The sequence below is a fragment of the Typopeltis vanoorti genome, chromosome 11 (genome assembly GCF_054136105.1).
Source record: "Typopeltis vanoorti isolate ZY-2024b chromosome 11, IOZ_Tvanoo_1.0, whole genome shotgun sequence".
NCBI lineage: Eukaryota > Metazoa > Arthropoda > Arachnida > Uropygi > Thelyphonidae > Typopeltis > Typopeltis vanoorti.
Window position 1 is genome coordinate 133,085,037 of NC_143559.1, and position 13,239 is coordinate 133,098,275.

Here is a 13,239-nt window from a genome sequence, read left to right on the forward strand (position 1 = left end):
GTTCTTGACTTCTTTCCAAACAGTATACTTTGTATTTGTATTACTTACTTTAGAATTTCAAACAGTGACTTCAGACTATACTTCGGTACTTGAAATGCTGTTTTAAATCTGTGCAACCACTTGGATAATATCGAACGTAAAGTAAAGGATGATTTTATTTTCTTACAGAAAAGGAATCAATTCAAAAAGATTTCGATCACACCTCGTTTATCTAATAGGAATGTGTTTTGTTTTTAAATTCGATCTTACACACGAGTAATTTCAAAAGCGATAACACAAAAGAGTTCGAAGTGCGAGCAAGTGCTTATGGAAAAAGAAGCAACCTTTTAATCTTTGTTTCGAACACCTGCAGATCACCGACATTGAGAAAAGCAATTTAAGGAAATCTTTTGCAAATAACAGCAGTCGATGGACCGAAAAAGGATAAAAAGTTGGTGTGTTACGTTTAGAGGTGAATGGTGTATGAAAGTTAGCGTTTCTATGTTTAAAGGAAAGTGGAAGAAGGCGTCGACCATGTTGATGGAGTAACTACAAGAAGAACGTGAAACTTAAATCGTACGTTCATGAGAAAGTGACTGGAAGGACCCTGCGAGAGAAGAGTTGTCCGGAGCGAATTCTTTTCTTCAGGATCTTCAGTCATCAAGCATTTCCAGGGAAGTTCTCATGTGCACCAGTAAGAATATAGAACAATATTCTAAAATAGGAGAATTTGGGGATTTTATAGGCTTTGTAATTGTACAGGGGATACGCAATGTGTTGGTCAGAAGAGGATGTCCAGTATTTTGGATGCTATGCGTTTGTAACCGTTAAGACTAGAGGAAGTCGTCAGCCCTTGAAGAGAAATCCGATCTGTATTGAAAGTGCGAGAATTATCAAAGGTAAAGGGGATGGAAAGCAACATCTTCCTTAAGGGGAATGAAATAGAATTTTGTTTGAGTAGCGTTGAAGATTATCGACACCTCGCTGGAGATTGGTAAGAACATCAGTGTTTTAAACATTGGTTATAGAAGATCTATACGAATGAATCGTGTGAGTGTCTCCAAATTCATTTCGCAGCTTATGTCCAAAGGTGGGCAAGATCTAGGAGAGCTACTGTTAAACAGGAGTGTCGGAATTCATATTGCTGATTACTAATTAATTGTAGGCCACATGTCATGAATATTTTGGTTGTTGATGGCCTTCATGGTTTTGGAGATGATTAAGAAAATAAGGCCAATGGTGAAATGGTTTGATTACTTTTTTTGTGGGCTGAATATTAACTCGTGTTCCTTTTTTTGTTAACACGCGAGTGCCACAGTTTCTACAGCAATATGGGAGAGGAGTATATTTCTGGCGCACTTAATTTTTTGAGCACAACTGATGAGGATATACTAAAGGAACCAGAAGAACTGTTGGTATTAAGGTTAATAAGGATTCTTCTTATGTTGGCAGGAGTGGATACGGTTTGAAACTAAATTATTTTTTCTTCTATTTTCAGTTAAACAACTGTTACTACTTCCGCACACCTTATCTCACTTTTCATGCAATATTCGTTCGTCCTCTTTCATTCTGAGAGCCCTTTTCAACCAATTGCGCATCAGAAACCTTCATGACCGTTGAGAGAAACCGATATGCGATTCGCCTCTCATACTTCCTTTTCACCACTTTTATTATTCCCTCAAGTTGCTTCTATTTATTAATTAGATAAAATAATACTGTCCCATCAGGATTATTTCTCCAGATACGAGGGTGGTCTGAAAAGTTCTCTATCTCGACCATAGATGGGAACACTATCAGCAAGATTTCTGTTCTTAAGTTGGTACATCTGTCATAAGCATCCGGGTGAAATTGCAAGTCATTCTATCCAGTAGTTTGTTTTATACCTTTGTCTGAAGCAAAAGTGTTGTCTGTGTTCCTTGAAATGGATAAAATTGAGTATCGTGCGGTTACAAAATTCTTTGTAAAAGAAGGTTAATGCCAAACGAAATTCATTCGAAGTTCATAAAAGTTTACGGGCACTCTTCTCCTTCGTTTTCGACAAGTAAGAAATGGGCTGCCGAATTTAAACGTGGTCTTATCAGCTTTGAAGATGATCCGCGTGAAGGACGTCCAAAAGTGTAAGAACACCAGAAATCATTGATTCGGTGCACAATATGATATTGGATGACCGGCGTTTCAAAGTTGGTGAAATTTCTGAGACTAGGCATTTCAAAAGAACCTGTAGGATATATTTTGCATGAAGAATTGCAAATGAAAAAGCTTTGCGCGCGATGGGTGCCACACTTGCTCACAGCAGATCAAAACACGCACTCTCATGAAAATATCTGAACAGTGCTTGGAGCGTTTTAGCAAGAATAAAACTGATTTTGTGCGTCGATGTATTACTATGGATGAGACCTTGAATTCACCATTACCCACCAGAATCCAGACAGCAGTCAAAATAGTGGACAGAAACTGGTTGTTCAGCACCGAAGAAGAAGACAAAGTCGGTTCCATCAGCAGGAAAGATCATGGTATTGGTGTTTTGGGATGCCAAAGACATTTTAATAATTATCTTGAAAAGGGTAAATCAATAACTGGGGAATATTATTCCGATCTTTTATCCACACTAGACGAAAAACTTCGTGAAAAAAAAAACCCGGTTTGCAGAAGGGAAAAAAAATCATCTTTCATCAAGACAATGCACCTGTCCACAAAGAGGTTTTGGGAATGAGAAAATTAAGGGATCTGCACTATGAATTGTTGCAACATCCACCCTGTTCCCCAGATTTGGCTCCCTCTGACATCTCTTCTCTTTATCTCTTCCCAAAACTAAAACTGTTCCTCGCTGGTCAGCGTTTTTCTTCGAATCAAGAGGTGATTACAGCTGTAGAGGGGTATTTTGCAGATCATCTTAATGAGAACCACTACAGAGACGGGATAATGGCGCTGGAGCATCATGTGTTAGTCTCCAGGGAGATTATGTTGAAAAATAAAAATAATTTTGAAATTCTAAATTCGTTTTTTCATTGTAAGACCGAGAACCTTTCAAACCACCCTTGTGATTGCATTTTTTACGATACTAGAAAAGTGTGTCGCGTTTTTTTTTTCTGTTTTCTTATATTTTTTAGTATTTCAGCAAAATTTACTACTTGATTACCATTTATAATTATTAGTGTTGACCTAATCCTCCAATTTCTAATCTATCAGTTCACCATTTTAAAGACCTCAAACTTTTATCTCCCGTTTAAGAGTGGAGTAAGTCATTCCAGGAAACACTTCTTATGACACTTGTTGCAATTTCTGTTCCACTGCTAATAAAATATCACTGTAATGAAATCTGGAAATAATGTGTCGATTGTGGTCTTTATTTAATCTTCACACTTAAACGTTATATCAAGGAAAAGATGTCCGGAGTTGCCAGCCGGTTATCTTCAAAACAAATGCCAATAATTGGCGACATATGAAAGAAATTCTTTGATATATCTCAGTGAGAAATAAAAGTTTTTCTTACTGAGAAGTGAAACAAAATGTGTTTCTAGCAAGAATATGTTGCAGAAGAGACATAAATTTCTTTCTTCTTCGCATAACACATGCAATCAACTGAATAAGGAAGCATTCATCTATACTCTCTGTCCAAAAAGAAACCGAACTTTTCGAAAATAGAAGAAACTAGTGACGCTACCTGTTGTATCTTTTTGTTGTCGAAAGTACAACCTTCATTAGTGTGGTGTCAATTGGTTATGACATTTTTTCATTAGAAGCCGATTTATAATGCCAAGAGTGACTGTGTTTTGAGATGGTTGGTCGTTACGATATTCATGCCTTACGCGACGAATGTCGCTACCAATCGCTTCAAAACTTCGAGATAAAACTCACCATTGGCCAGCGGTCAATGGTGAGTTATATTGCGTTTCTTAAGTTTTAAACAATACGAAATAGATAGGATTAAGGCAGGTCGTCACCTGCACAAATAGTTAGCTTCAGTTGTTTCTGGATTTTATTCCTTCCTCAAGCTTTTTGCCTGATGGAAGTGTTTTACAGTTTTCCATTATACAAACATACACGTCTGTAATTATTCCTTTCAGACCTGAAGCTTTTGGCGTTGTTATCTTTGGCTTGCATCGCAGACAGAGACATTATGGTCCGAAAGGTTCAACTGACAGGGAGAACTTACGGCGGTCCTGGAGCACCGTGGACTGAGTTTCCCAGGAATTTTTTAAGCGGAGACAGCCCGGAAAGTGTAATTCTTCGAGCTCTGCCTTACGTTAGGGAATTAGTGACATTACATCCAACGTTTCGAAGCGTATATACCTTAGCTCTGGCAATGCAGGTGAGTGTCACTTAATAACGTTACCACACACACACACACACACACACACACACACACACACACACACACACACACACACACACACACACACACACACACACACACACACACACACACACACACACACACACACACACACACACACACACACACACATGTATATAGGAGGAGGAAATATGAAAAACTGAGCGAAAGAACCATAGGTTAGGCTTATACACCGTGATGGGTGAGTAAGCAAAGTGAAAGGGGGAGTGTCATTAAGTTAAAAATGCCATATTATGATAAATTGAAGACACGATTTAAATTTTAGCAATATCTATAAATATTTTTTAATCTCTAAAATATTTACATTGGTACAATAATCATCTGGAGGTGATATACCAGCGTATTATTTTATGAAGTTCAGCATTAATTGCATTATATATGGTTCATTTTCTACATTAGATTTCATAATTTTAATAGTAATTGTTTGCTTAAATATTATATATTTACAATACATATATTATTACAAGAACGCCCATAAAGTAAGTTCCGTTTTTAAATACCATTGCAGCGCTACGATCGCAATGGTGCGCGTGCGTGCTGAGTTTGTTGATTCCTTAGGAAGGCGTTGGTGCAATTTCAAGACATTCTCGCAGTGCATACGCTTCTTGGCGTGTGTTTATAATGTCTAAGAAAATCGAATCGCCTGCCCACGTGAAATTAGGTCAGTCATCCCTCTGAATTCTTGAATGCGAGGAACGTTAAAGCAGCTGACATTAATCGGCAAATTATTGAGATATATGGAGGAACGCACAATGAATGATTCAATGGTAAGAAGATGGATAAGACTCTTTAATAAAGGAAGGAGGACAGATGTGCACGATGACGAACTCACGCAATCCCTGAATCCAAACAACAGTCCATGGAGTGGAGGCACACCTCATCACCAGTCAAGACGAAATTGAAGACAACGATTTCCACTCGGAAAATCATGTGCACTGTGTTTGAGACAGACAAGGAATTTTGCTTTTAGACTTCTTGGGTCAAGGCCCTACAATCAATGCGAGTATGTACTGCCAAACCCTTAAGAAGGTGCATCGTGCAATCCAGAATAAAGTACGTGGCATGCTTACCAGATGCGTTGTTTTGATTCATGATAACACCCGCCCACACACAGCCTGCATAACACAACTTCTCTCCACCATTGGCTGGGAACAATTCCATGATCCTCCTTATAGTCCTGACCTTGCGCCAAGCGACTTTCACCTGTTCAAACACCTGAAATCTTTCCTTGGTGGCTAGCGGTTTCAAGACGACGACGAAGTCAAAGAAGCAGTCAATACGTGGTTTGCGTCACAGGCGGCAACCTTCTACGACGAAGTTATTTAAATACAACTCTTGGTGCCCCGTTATGATAAGTGCCTGAACAATGGCGGAAATTATGTAGAAAAGTAGTGAAAGATGTCTACTTTAATTTCCAATAAAGTTTTTTTGTAAGTATATTTTGTTTCCCTGACAGCCCATCGGAACTTACTTTCTGGGCGTCCCTCGAATAATATTAACAATGAAAATTATACAGATTCATTTGTAAAATGAATAACTAATTTAATAAGTTTAGTTTAATCCTTTGTCCAAGTGTGAGCTTCAATGTGATGTGTTTATACGCTATACGGAAGTCCTTGAGATCCAGCTCAGGTAAGCATATATTTTAATATTTTAAACATGAACAGTTTAAGTCCCGATGACTTTATCCAATCGTTGGATAAGAAGCTGGTGCTCGTCCTCCTCAAAAAACTGTTGAAGAAATTTGAGGTGGAGTGGCCAGGGTTTCTAAATCTATATTCAGCGACAGACGACTCCACAGAAGTGGACAACTCAAAACCAGGGGAAGAAGGGAAGACGAACCTGATAATCTCTGTTCCCACTCCAAAACATGATACAGAAACCCATGCTCGGAAAAAAATGTAAAACAGCGGAGACTCAGATAGACGAGGGGATGGAATAAGAACCCCCAACACTGACATCCCCACACCCAACAACGAAAAAGTTCCTCCAATTGGTCTATGGGAAAAAGAACGTTGGACGGCCCTTAGGCCTATTATGCAAACCACCAAATTGCCTATTCATGCGCAATAAAAGTAGACGACGCAGTTAAAATCCAGTCTGCCACAGTAAGCGACTACAGACTCCTCACAAAAACCATGGATGAGTCAAATATTAAATATTATACTTATTCAATGAAGTCGGAGAAAAACCTAAAAGTTGTACTCAGGGGAGTAACAGAAAACATCTGCACAGATGAATTTACTGAAGACCTCTGCCTCCACGATCTCCCACTTGTCAAGGTTAGCAGAATGCTACGGGCTGACAAGAGTCCAATGCCCCTAGTACTCTTTGAGATACCAAACACACACACGCAAGAACATATACTACATAACAACGATCTGTGGTCTGAATATCAGAACAGAACCACTAAGGAAAAGAGCCTCGTCGGGCCAGTGCTACAGATGTCAGAAGTACGGACACACACGGAAACTCTGCAGAGCAAACTACAAATGCCTCAAATGTGGGAAAAACCACCCCACAGCAACCTGCTCAAAACCCAGGACCTCACCAGCCAAATGCGCGAACTGCGGGGCCCCCACCCGGCAAACTACAGAGGCTGCAGTCACTGCCCTAAGAATAAAACAGAACAAAAGGAAACAGATCTCTCAACCCTGGCCACAGGCACCAGATTTGACGGCTCCCCAGTTGCCTGACACCGAACAAAAGACAACAAAATACCAGCTCTCTCACAAATGGAAAATACCAACAGTCTGGAAAGCCACCGTCGAAGCAGGACATACGCCGAAGTAGTTCGCTCATCCAAAGATATCCACCAGGACCAAATTCTTCCAAACATGACAACAGTCATCACAGCCTCATTGGCAACCATCCTTCAAGACTTCAGTAAGTCAAACCCTTCACCAAACTCCACAAAAACATTTCTAAAAGAAACTCAAACCATCTTATCAATGCTTGTTAATGAATAAAACTAGATTACTCCCAGACTCACTACAGATCGCCGCTTGGAACGACAATGGCCTAAAAAATAAGACACTGGAGCTTCAAGAATTCTCTCACAGATACAACCATGACATCATCCTAATTAATGAAACTCATCTAAGACCTGCAGACAATTCAAAACTGAGAGGCTACACACTATATAGAAATGACCGACTGGATTACAGAGGTGGTGGTACAGCCATATTTATCAGGAACTAGATCAGGAACTATGGAATACTCAACCCCCCAACCTCCAACCTAAAACTCACCGGTGTCGAAGTCCACACAAACTCAACTGGAAGACTTAAAATCTACGCCGCCTACCACTCTCCCGCTAAGACCCTGCTATTTTCTGACTTGGATGCTGTACTAGGCATAAATGAATCAATCATCGTCGCTAGGGACTTAAACTCCAAACATCCCTCCTGGAACAGCAGAACCACAAAAAAAAATGTTGGCATCCTCTTCAGTTACTCAGGATTAAACAACGTCGTCGTAACCGGACCCACTGAACCAACCCACCACAGCCCAACTGGCACAGCCGACATCCTAGACATCGCCATCCTACACAACATCAAATACCACATTAATTAATATGCCCCCCCCCTTTTTTTTTCATTAGCACTATAATAAAAATAACGTTTTTTGCATATTTTCGAGTCTTTCAATACTTTTTCCGATAAAAACAGGTCTGTGGAGTTACAGTTTAATGTTAACACCTCTGTATTGTACTGTACTGAGGGTTTACATTGCAGGTAGTTAGCATCTTGTTGGTGTTAGAAGTCTGGAAGTGGAGGAGATTGATTTTTGTAATTTTAAACGATAGCAAATCAACAACACAATACTAGAATATAACACTTCAATTCATATAACAGAAGCGAAAGAGCAGCAGTAATTAATCATGAAGCCAACTAACCAGTTAACATATCCATTTTTTTAAGAAGGTGTCCAAGCATCCGTTTCGTTATTTTTCAGCTCTTCTTTGCCATTGGTCTTAAGGGACGTCAGTGGGATAAAGATACCGCAATAAATTACCTCTCTCTCCAGAAGAACAACGAATCTTATGGCAGTTTTGAGACTACTTACTTAGTACTGCCAGCGCTTAACGAAGCCAGTCTGCTACGCCTTAAGGATGTCCGCTGTTCCGAATACATCAACCAGACAAAATCAGGTGAGTGAGTTCAGGTGGGCTCGTAAACATATTTTTCCATCTGTTTAGGTTTTGATGCGAAGAATTTCATTTGCCTAATAAAAACCTTTCCTGCAGGTACACAAATGCTCGAAGAATTGCGAACGAGGGTAGGACCCAAAGTCCACGTGGAATATGCCATTAGGTCTGACAAGGACATGGATGGTGAACACAACCTGATGCTCCGTGTTGCAATGAACACTTCATTCTTAGACATAATGAAGACTTCTGCTAAAATGAATTCCAACTTCAGGTAAGAAGATTTCTTCTGTTGGGTTCGAAATAGGAAATACAGTTCTGACTATCTTCCTCCTCCTCTCTAACTCACACTCCCCCCGCCCCCCACAGACGCATCTGAAAGAGAAGTTGAATTGTTTCCTATCGGTATTGATTTAACGCAATTATGACCTAATTAAAGGAATTCTAGACAACATTCTCCCACCACCCATGACCTTTTATTAACCAGCTACTCTCCCTCTGAATAACCGCTGACGTCAGCTCTTCTCCTTGCAACTCTGACCACAACACACGCCACATTTCCTTTTCTCCATGGATTGACTTCTTCTAGCTATTATTTAAAAAAAATAATAATATCGGACTTGAGCTGGATAATAAAACACTGGACCTGAGCTGGATGAAATAAAATAAGTAACTGCTTCTGAATTGATGTAAACCTTTTCTTTAATCCTTAGTCAACCTTTTGTGCTACTTTTGTTAGCTCAGGGAAGCTGACTGGACTGTCAGCAACACCTGAATCCAGCTTCAGAGGACGTTTGTTCCCCGAAGAATGACTTCGAAATCATTGAATGGCAGTCGTCGTCTGTGTAATGTGCAAAAGCCAAACAGCCATTTAAAAAAATAACTTAGTTTCAGTAGAAAATATGATTTTATGACTGCCGATGTAAGGCTCGACGATCCGTAGAAATGCTTATCAAAAAATCGTACTGTATCTGTAAAGTGGTTACAATGCCGTGATGAATGAGAGAGCACGAGACTTACTCTAGATGAGCCCACGAAAGGTCATGAAAAGATTTGGAAAAGGAGTTCAATTCCATTTAGAATACATTCGGAATATTACTTTGAATTATGAGAGAGAGTTTTCTAAGACTTCACACGGGTGATTCTAAGACAAGGCAACTCGTATTAGAAATGGATCAGCGTACAATATTTGGAAGGCCCTCATAAAATACCAACGTAGTGGGATTTGGTTTGGAAAAAAAAATAGAGAAACTGCACACTCATCGAACATTAACACTGGACTTGAGCTGGATGAAATAAAATAAAATACTGGGTAAGAACCATTTGTTTAATATAATCCTTACGTGAAAAAAATTCCAGTGAATTTTACAATTCCAAATAAATGCGTTCATCATTTGGTACACTTAAGTCGATCACCATTTTCTCTTTTTTGTTCGCTAATTATATCATATATATATATATATATATATATATATATATATATAATATATATATATATATATATGTAACAGCCTTCTTCAGGTGACATTATAAAATAATTAAAAACACTAAACATTGATGGTTAAAAGACTATGAACAACATAAACAGTCTCTATACATAATTAGCATGAAAGCCTTGTAGTTGTATTTGAAGCTGTTCTTTCATTTGTTGTGTTGGGAGAGTGCGTGTTTGCTGCATCACGTGAACGCCAGTACATGATTACAGCTGAATGACTATCTGGGAGGTTGTAGCTTAAGTTGTTATTTAGATGAACAGGATTGAAGATGGTTTCTCTAGATTCCGCAATTTCAAAGGCAATATATGTATTCCTTACCTAAGTACTGTTTCACACAAATTAGCAAAAGTTCTAAGAAAATACAATATCAGAACCTTGTTCACTCAACTTCTAAAGATCCGTTCCTTAATTAGCCACCCAAAACCTTGTCATCATCAACTCAAATACCCTGGTGTATATAAAATATTATGTGACTGCGATATTCCTTATTTCGGGCAGACAGAGAAATCTGTCGAAATGCGTATGGAAAAACACATGAGAGACATTGCTTACAAGAGCCAGCGAGCAAGTGCATTATCAAGTCATATCCTCTTCTCGGCTAATCCTAATGATGATAACCAAAGTCACAAAGTCTGCTGGGAAAAATCTACTAACACCTTCCGTTGCAGTGATGAAAAAGAGAGAAAAATTGTGGAATCTAGAGAAATCATCTTCAATCCTGTTCATCTAAATAACAACTTAAGCTACAACCTCCCAGATAGTCATTAAGCTGTAATCATGTACTGGCGTTCACGTGATGCAGCAAGCATGCACTCTCCCAACAATGCAACAAATGAAAGAACAGCTTCAAATACAACTACAACGTTTTCATGCTAATTATGTATAAAGACTGTCTATGATGTTCATAGTCTTTTAACCCTCAATGTTTAGTGTTTTTTCTTTTATAATGTCACCTGAAGAAGGCTGTTAGAGGCCGAAACTAGTAGTGTGTTTATATTAAAACCTTTTTACTTAAATCTCGGTTCTAGTCATTTAATTCTTCATAAAACTATGTATATTAACCGAGTCAATGATCATTCTGTCATATATTATATATGTCACATATCACATGTCATATATTCTGTCACATATATATGATATATATATATGATATATATATATGATATATGTATATATATATATATCAGCGCTTTACCCAACTTTACAACGAGTTGGCCTGGTGTTGCACTAACTTTAGACTTGAACTTCGTTCAGGCGCAAACTTAACTGTTTTGCTTACTTGGGAGAAGGAGTAAAAACACCAAGTTTATAAAATTACTTGGTATCCTTAATATATATATATATATATATATCATGCGCGTGAAATACATTCACGTCTGACTTGTATATAGAGGCTAATGACTTCATATCATTTGCCTTAGTATGTATCCTATAATATATATATATATTCTGTTGATTGAAATAGAACGTTTTCTTTTTTTTCAGGTTCAAGTACGATGGCTCAAAATACGGCCCTCACATCTATTCCATTTCAGGAATCGAGAATGATCCAGAAATCTGCTTCGGATGGGTGCTCTACAGACAAAGGAAAGAATCCCCGCTACAACGTTGCGTGGAAGGTGAGGATATCCCACTAACTGTGCTTTAAGAAGGAAAACTTCAGGGTATTTTTTACTCAAGGAGTTTGAAAGCTTGTCCCCGTTATTGATGTCTTTATTCCATGCTTATCAAACAGACATTACAATGATCGCGAAAATGAATCTAATCGGGATTGAGATAGAAAGAAACACAAAACAACAAGCCAGACTTTAGACTCTCCATCCCGTTTTGTTTTAAATGTTGTGCTTTTATTAATAATCTCCCAAACAGATTTAATTTAATAAAGCCGCGATTAATATCGACTATTAATATTACTCACTTCGTTACACGAGAAGCTGCAAAACCAGTAATCTCTTGGGCAGGCAAGAAACTGGATTTCGAATATGCTTGGCATAATCAACTTCCGTTTTTTCCATTACGATAAGCATGTTTAAAAGGAGATCAGGATCCCTACTTAGAAAGTCCGTGGTTATCGAAGATCTTAAAGTAAAATATCTATCTCTGATCCATCCACTCCCTTTTCTCAAAAGTCTTTCATCCCTTCTCCTCTATGAGGAGACGGGATGCAAGACTCCCTGCTAAAGATCGTCAGCAGTTTCCATTCCATATGTTATCCAACAGAGAGATTCTTCGCTCTCAAACCACCAAGCTTTTGTTTCGCATCCGAATGAAAATTGATGCTTGTGAATGTACGTTCGACATCCAACATACTTAGTTGAATTTGAATGTGTGTGTTGAGGCTTACGTGCTGTGAAGAATTCATGTTGGAGGTTTAATGGAATATTATCAGCACTGGGAAAGGATTAAAAACAGTTTTTTAATTAATACTTCCAATATTTTGTAATCCCTGATGATGTCTCCGTCACAGAGACATCATCAGGGATTACAAAAAACGTTTGTAATCCCTGATGATTTGTCTGTACAGTATTTTCTACATTTTACCGTTCACGGTACGAATATACTACAGGCTTACAAAAAAACAAAAAATCGAGGATGGAAACTACATAAAAAAGCATACTTCCATTCTCCCACAATTGTTCTCCTACAATTATTATTATTTATTCCCAAAACGTTTCTGAGGTCGATACTTCAAATCTACTAATACACCACTGGAATCAATACTACATAAATCAAGGAAATAACACTCATATGTCAGCTCAGTTCTTCAATTCCCTTTTGATAATTAAGGGTATCTGACTGGGGAAAACAATTGACTCCTTTTAAGAATAAAGTTTAACCTTTTCCATGAAATCACTATCCATAAATTCTTCCCAAATATATGATTAGTGCCACTCTCATATTTAAAGGTCGTTCCCGTCTAATCTACTTCTTTGCGAGATGACAAATATGCCATTTGCCAATGGATTTACAGGAAAATGACCCTTCCAGTTATTTTTTGTGTAGAATAAGAAATATTTGCAGTAACTAATACTTTTTAAGGTAAGATTAATTTTCCCAAAATGTTCCGTCTATTGAAGTTTTTTTCTTTGTCTTTTGGATAGGACCTCAGGAGGTCAGAGTTCAGGATGGCGACAAGTTCGTGATGTGGTACACAGGAATGATGTGCAACAACTACTGACAAACACGACATACAAAAAAGTTAACTGAGAGTTTGTGGTCTGCGGTATAATGGGGAATGTGTAGGGTAGTATCATGAA

At 38.3% G+C, this 13,239-nt stretch overlaps 1 protein-coding gene across 1 annotated transcript in view; it reads left to right on the forward strand.

Moving 5' to 3' along the window:
• LOC150102061 (uncharacterized protein CG3556-like) overlaps window positions 1–13,239 on the forward strand; it is a 31,627-nt gene extending 18,388 nt beyond the window's left edge. Inside the window, exons 6-10 of the mRNA XM_090400888.1 lie at window positions 4,047–4,291; window positions 8,294–8,489; window positions 8,586–8,760; window positions 11,468–11,601; window positions 13,084–13,239. Coding sequence (XP_090257014.1) covers window positions 4,047–4,291; window positions 8,294–8,489; window positions 8,586–8,760; window positions 11,468–11,601; window positions 13,084–13,160 — 827 coding nt within the window. The 3' untranslated portion in view covers window positions 13,161–13,239. The remainder of the gene's footprint in view (window positions 1–4,046; window positions 4,292–8,293; window positions 8,490–8,585; window positions 8,761–11,467; window positions 11,602–13,083) is intronic.